Source organism: Pelophylax lessonae, assembly GCF_965119305.1.
Source record: "Pelophylax lessonae genome assembly, chromosome: 7".
In the NCBI taxonomy this organism is placed as follows: domain Eukaryota; kingdom Metazoa; phylum Chordata; class Amphibia; order Anura; family Ranidae; genus Pelophylax; species Pelophylax lessonae.
Window position 1 is genome coordinate 214,313,843 of NC_138774.1, and position 7,198 is coordinate 214,321,040.

Consider the following 7,198-nt stretch of genomic DNA (forward strand, 5'->3'; position numbering starts at 1 on the left):
TTTTTTGACGCTAGCGTTTTTTTGGGCATTTTTTGGGGTTCTTTGGAGGCAGGCAAAACATCTGAACTTGTGTATAGTGGTATATACACACACATACTTTTTTGTTTTGATCATCCCTATTAGCTTGTTCAGCAAACAGACAGCCCAGGATCTCATGGAGCCTACATCTGACATCCTACACAGGACCAGAAATGCACTTAGATGTCTGGACCCTTCCTTATGTCCCGAAGCAACCATTGGGAAAAATTGTCTACTAAAGACCATACTTGAAGTGGGCAGAGCAGAACACAAGGTTGTGTCCAAGTCAGTATCAAAACTTTTTCTTGCCACAAGACTTCCCATTTCTTCTCAGTGGTAGGGGTAAATCACTGTCATGTTTCTGTCCAGTAGCCTCTGTATCAGGTGACCTGTACAGGGAAAGATCCTGCGAGGTGGGAGGAGCACCCTGTTCTTGAACTTCAGATTGTAGATTGTTCAATGACCGTTCTAGGGCTGGTGAAGATTTCTCTTCCCATTTTCTGGAAGGTCCTATCTACCAGGTCAGGAACTTAAAAACGTATTATGATACTCATGTGAAGAGGGTGCCTCAGAGAGGATGACCCCTTGACACAGAATACAATAGGGCGGAGGGAGAGATTCCCAAATCACTTGTGTGGAAGTGGGAATGTCAGTTTTTTTTTTTCGTGCAAGCTGCAGGTTAAAAAAAAAACAACATTTAAATAACTGTCCATATATACCAAGCTTTGGTGTCATGCTGTATGACTGTCCTACTACCATAATGTTATGTAATAAAGTAATAAAAGTTTTCGAATTACATACAAAAATCTGATCTGGTAATTTAGTTTTGCCCTGCTCCAGTAGACAAGAAAGTCAGTTATCAGACCTGAGCTCAGGCAGGAGACAGGTGTACCTCCATGGGAGCTTTACAGCTTGACATTGAGATTTTCAATTTATCATGGATGCATTACAAGTGTTTAACAGCATGTACAGCCATTTCTGATAGCCAAGTCTGTACTGTTATAACAAATTAAGAGTGCAGATTCTTATACATGCCAATTCCCGAATTCCAGAAAGGTTCTATAAATGGATCAATCGTTGCTGTCAGAGACTGTCCATAAATAGGTAGCCTTATCTTTACCGACCTTTCACTTTGTTATCTTGTAGAACAGATCTTATTCAAAACAGGTTATCACTAAAAACTGATTATATTGTGAAACTGTGGACTTTTGTTCTAGGAGGAAAAAACAATTCAGGAACAATCTTGGCCATAGTTCTCAGTGTGATCATCATCATCCTGTTCTTGCTGCTGGTCTTCTTGATTTACCGGAGATGGAAGAGAAACCATGGGGATGGCCCAGCACTGCCAGAACAAGGGAGCCAAATAGATGGCTTTGATAATATCTCATATGATCAGGTAAATAATTTGGAAGCACATACAGGCTTTTGTACTTGGCACCCCAGATGTTTTGGGACTACATTTCCCATGATGCTCCTGTACTCTGAAGTGTAGTTGAGCATCATGGGAAATGTAGTCCCAAAACATCTGGGGTGCCAATGTTCGCCATCACTGTACTAGGCAGTGAGGTCTGGTATCCAATATGGGTTTGTTGGAGGGTATGACAGAACTGCATAGATTTCCAACATCTGTGAGATAATTTTAGTAAGCCTTAATACAAGTGGTTCAGTTGTTTGAATAAAAAGAAAAAAAGATCACAAACATTTGTCAGATGACTCTGACAGCTTTGTAGATGTCACCAAGTGTTTTAGAAGGATTTCAGGCCTTAAAGAGACTATCGTACCTGGAACAGCCCCCCAAATCCTCCTGTCATGGTCACTGTATATTCCCAAAGGTACAGCTTTGGCATTTCCTGATATAGCCAAAAGCTGATCGCCCCTACTGGCACCTGCCTATTCCTACTGGACAATGAGGATAACCATCATAGTGATGGGGCAGTAGGAGCAGGTGGGGGGTCCAACACTATGTAGAAGTATGCAAAGTTTTCTCTCCAGAATGTACTTCTAAAAAAAAACTTCTGCAAAAGGGAAGTAAAGCAATACTGCCATCATTTAGAAAATGGAATGGCAATATTAATTTTACCAATGACACGCTTTAGAATTCCATTGTGCCTCCCCTTGACTAATGTTGGTGCTTGCCCTAAGTTTATGCACCTGACGGTACCCCAAATTCATGTAGCGGTTTCCAACAGTTGTGTGGAGGCTGACAAAGGAGCAGATGAGTTTTCTAGCTGCGTTTTTCCCCATCAGGACTGCTCCCCTTGTGGTTGACAGCTGACAGTAGGCTATGGAATCTCTCTTCCCTCAATCATTAAGTAGAGAGTATACCTGATGGGGAACTAGTCCTTCTGCTTCACGCACTGTCAGCCAACAGCATCCTTGACAACCAGTGACAGGTGGAAGAGACAAGGACTCACTGCTCAAGGTTGTGTAATTGCCTGATGACTCACACCGGTGCATATGCCCCGGCTCGCCTCCGTGGAAACTTGATAAAGGAAAAGGAATTGGCAGCACTCCAGGTTGAGTCAAAATCCAGATTTATTGACTGGACGTCCAGTCAATAAATCTGGATTTTGACTCAACCTGGAGTGCTGCCAATTCCTTTTCCTTTATCCAGTGACAGGTGGAGGGAGCAAACATGGCACCTGCTACACAGCATACAGAGACAGGAACTCTGCTTGTCTCTGTACACCAACTTAGAGTTTATCCTAATTCCCTCCAGTTTCTATATCTACACACTGAAGGTTTGTCTTTTTGAATTTGATGCAGCCATAAAGCCACCTTGTAAAAGTGGTACTATTAAAAACTCCTGTGCACATTGTGGAAACTGGCAGCAAGGCTTTTATTGAATATGGCACAGGACCTTTTTAAAAGGACCATACTGCCAGAAAAGTGCAAATTCTTTATTGAATTCTTTTGGTGAAAGACTTGACCCACCAAGGCTACTAAGTCTTCACTAATGCCCTCTTCACAATGAAGGGACACCCTCACTGCTAAGAGTGGAGGGACGTCGGTTATAGTTTGCCTCTCAGATGTCCTACACCTATGGGTTCAATTGGTGGTTTCAAAGGCATACAAATAAGAGTTAAAGTGGTGAGGGTTTTTTCAAATCAACAAAAAAGTGTCCACAAACAGTTAGATTTGCAAACTGCCCTAAACCACCTCTTGTCCCAGGGAGTCTTTGTGCCACTCAAACGTTTTCATGGTATCAAAGCCCAACAGGGGTTATTCGTTCTATTCTGGATTTAAAATCTCACAACAAAATTCCTTTGAATTACAAAACTTCACATGGAATCTGCAAGACAAGGGAAATACATGGCATCTGTGGACATCCCAAAGAAGTCCATCTATATGTTCCCATCTACCCACCCTATCACCACTTTCTTCACTTTAAATTGGCAGACAACCACTTCCAGTTTGGGAGCAGAGGATAAGCCAAAAGGGCAGCGCATCACAGTGTTCACAAAGGTCTTAGTACCTCTGCTCAGAACTCGGGGCATCCAAGTTACAGGCTATCTAGACCAGTGGTCCTCAACTCCGGTCCTCAGGGCCCACTAACAGGCCAGATTTTAAGTATTACCTTGGGGAAATGCAGACTAGAGTACTGCAATCACTGAGCATTAAATTATATCACCTGGGATGTATTTCAGTTATATTGCAAACCTGGCCTGTTAGTGGGCCCTGAGGACCAGGGTTGAGGACCACTGATCTAGACAACTTATTCTGAAGAATGCTTCTACCTTGCAGCTGTCAGAAAATATCCACAAAATAATTCAGCTGCTCCAGGCCTAAAGCCTCGTACACACGCAACGATTATCGGCCGACCGATCGGCCGTCTTTTGTCCAGTGTTGTGTTGATTGAAATGTGCTCTAGACTGCACACACATTTTTTCGGCCAACAACCACCAACTTCAGAAGTGATGTCATGTGCTGGTTTACTTTCCGTGTTTTTTCTTCTCTGAGCATGCCCAGTCTTGCTCATCTGATTTTTGTCTGCCGAAATCTGTACTGACTGACGAACAATCGGCCGTTCTGTTGACGCCCAACAAAAATTTTATAGCATGCACACCAGATTTTGTCCGGCCGAAAAGTCGCAGTCGGTTGTCGGAAGCATCATACTAACAAGCTGACAATCGGCCGATCGGACTTTGGCCAAAAATTCACGGTCAACAATCGTTGCGTGTGTACGAGGCATTAGGCTAAGTGATCAGTTTCAATAAATCTGTTCTCTAGCCTTCCCTTCACCAGGAGTGCTTGGGTCTAGTCATGGATACATCCCAAACAAAAAGTCTTACTACCAGACAAGAAAGTTCCTCTGAGAGCACATGCACGAATCTTGAGAGCCAAGAGACATCCCACATTGACATTTTCCTCAAGAGTTTTAGGCTTCCTTATTTGAAACTGTACTATCTGCTGCATCCAACTCTCCCAACAAAATATCTTGATGGCCTGGAACAAACAAGCTCCTGTTTGTCAATGCTCCTGTCCAGCCAAACAAGGAAATCCCTTATCTTGGTGGATCACCTCCACAGCCCTAACAGTGGGGGAAGAAGTTTCTTCCTAATCACTAGAAAGTTATCATAAAAGATGCAAGTTCGTCAGGCTGGGGAGGAGTGTCCCAATCCCCAACAGTCCAAAGGAACACGGGTTTGAGGCCAAGCTTCCCATCAACATCTTGGAGCTCACAGCAGTCAGGTTGGCCCTGCAGCACTGGACTCCCCTTCTGAAGGGGCACCCAGTAAAGGTGCAGTCAGACAATGTCACAGCAGATGCCTACAATAACCATTAAGGTGGTACCAGCAGTCTGGCTGCCTTGAAGGAAGCAAACAAGATCATTTCTTGGATGCAACCTCACTGTCCAGTGATCTCTGCAGTCCATGTGTCAGATGTGGACAACTTGAAAGCAGATTATCTCAGGCGCCCTTGCCTTGACCAAGGGCACTTAATCCAGATGCAAAAAATGTCTGATTCCAGAAGCGGAAATCCTAGCCTCCAGATGCAACAAAATGCCACCAGGAATCCTCTAGCTTTTACCTAAGATGCGGTGATAATGCCCTGTCTCAGTTCAGACTAAATTGTACCTTCCATCCAGTGTGAATGCTACCTCATCTGCCTAAAAAATAAATAAAAATAATAGCGCAAGAGAGGAAACTGGTGATTCCTAATTGTGTACCAGGTTCTTTTGGGCCAGATAGTATCAGACATACTTTGACTTCTAGCAGGTGGCCCCTGACCTCTTCTCAACAGACCACATCTGCTATCGCAAAGCCCTTTTCTTCATCCTGCTTCTCAGGCTCTGGCATTAACAGCATGGCTTTTGAAACCCAGGTGTTTAAGGGTAGAAAGGTCTTAGAGTCTGTAATTTCTACCTTACTAAAACATGACAGACCTCATCCAAGAAGATATATTACACCTGAAACGCCTTTTTGTTTGGACAAAGCTGGCCCAGACAAGCTATTTACTTCACTAAAGACATGCAGCGGCTCTCAGCGCTGTATGGACTGTATGTAATCTCAGCTACACACAGTGCTGTGTTTGGCAGTGAGATAAGGAAGCCCCCTTCTCACACCCAGAACAAAAAAAATTCAGACAGGCTGGGCTCTGCTCAGCCATTCAGAGGGAGCTTTGTATTCTATGAATACAAAGCTTCCCCTAAATTGCTGAGTCAGAGAATGTGACATCATCCAGCCACCTCAGCCAGCTAGTCAGAGGAAGCTTTGTATTTACTCAGAAAATACGAAGCTCCCTGTGAACAGCTTTTAGCCCAATTCAATTGGGTTCTAGGTGTGGGAAGGAAGTTGTAGGCTGCTAGTAGTTCACCTTTTCCAAAAAAAAGTAGTTCACCTTTTCCAAAAAAAAGTAGTTCACCTTTTCCGAAAAAGTGAACGCCTTTATTGACAAAAGTGCAAAGTGACATTGTGTCTTTAATCTTGTACAGTATGTTTACAGTATATATATATATATTTTTTTTTATATATACAAATACCTAGTTACCTGGTTGTGTTTAGTTTCAGAATGAAGATGCAGCTTCCGCCATCTCAGACAGATGAGAGTTAAAAGGCCATCCAATCATAAGAGAGTAATCCTGGACCTCCTATGCAGAGCCATCACTCCAACAAGACTTCTTGTTCAGCATGGATATCAAGTTTGTCCTAGTAAAACATGAACTACTGTACAGTGTTAAACAGAAAAAGTTCTCCTTATGTCTACTCCATGTTCAATTTTTACATGGCTATATTAAATAGTGAACACAAATAAACATAAAACAATTTAAAATGTTTTCTTTAACAATATCAGCTATCATTATAAGTTTTATTCATCTTTTAAGAATTTTTGCTATTTAGACAATGTTCACATGAGTGCACCAATACACCTATACAAGGGGCTACCCAGAAGTATGTTCTGCTTGAAGTGAAAGGATGGAGGAGAAAAACCATAGAGACAAAAGTTTTGGGCCTCAATTCCGCCTTGTCCTATGCAATCCTTTGGTGGTGTTCCTCGAAGGACAAGACTTCAAGATTCAGATCATATCCTATGGGGGCAAAGGGGGAAGCCTCCCTGTACAAAGAACTGAATCAAACAGTGAATGAAAAATGATCTCTTAAACAAGATAGACTGGGCTGAAAGCGGACCCTGAAACTGCTGAGATCCAAAATGTTGGTCTAGACGTAGCTGCAGGAAGGAGAGTCTCAATCCCACAGAGAATCTGCTAGGGTGCCCCAAGCCTCACACTATGCCTTCCATGTCCAATGATAAACCTTAGCATCAGCCATGTTGTCACAGCCAGGGACTGAAGTAGGATGGAAAAAGGGTCTTTGAGGCAGAAGATCCTGATGTTCTTACAGAGCCCATGGAGCATCTGCCAGGAGTCTTACTAGAAAAGCATACCGCACCTAAGTGGGCCAGTCTGAAGCAATCAAATTCCTGTGAAAACTGATTGGAAAGAGGTTCAGGGGACAAAAAGAGTGTAGATCAGTGTATTGATCGCATGGAGTCACTAGCGCATTCACTGCTTACACTAGACGCAAGGATATGCAAACTGTGGCAAAACTACAAATACCATCATGCCTCTGGGTGTCATGCTTGTGGCTGTCAGAGTCTTGCTATGCCTCATGGGACTTGTAGTTCTGCAACAGCTGAAGGGCCACAGTTTGCATATCCATGCTGACTAGAGGATGCTTGT

The 7,198-nt window shown here is 43.1% G+C and overlaps 1 protein-coding gene across 1 annotated transcript in view; it reads left to right on the top strand.

Annotated features, from left to right (window-relative positions):
* MAMDC4 (MAM domain containing 4) overlaps nucleotides 1–6,077 on the top strand; it is a 182,578-nt gene extending 176,501 nt beyond the window's left edge. Inside the window, exons 28-29 of the mRNA XM_082264287.1 lie at nucleotides 1,236–1,414; nucleotides 6,024–6,077. Coding sequence (XP_082120413.1) covers nucleotides 1,236–1,414; nucleotides 6,024–6,065 — 221 coding nt within the window. The 3' untranslated portion in view covers nucleotides 6,066–6,077. The remainder of the gene's footprint in view (nucleotides 1–1,235; nucleotides 1,415–6,023) is intronic.
* The last annotated feature ends 1,121 nt before the right edge of the window (nucleotides 6,078–7,198 follow it).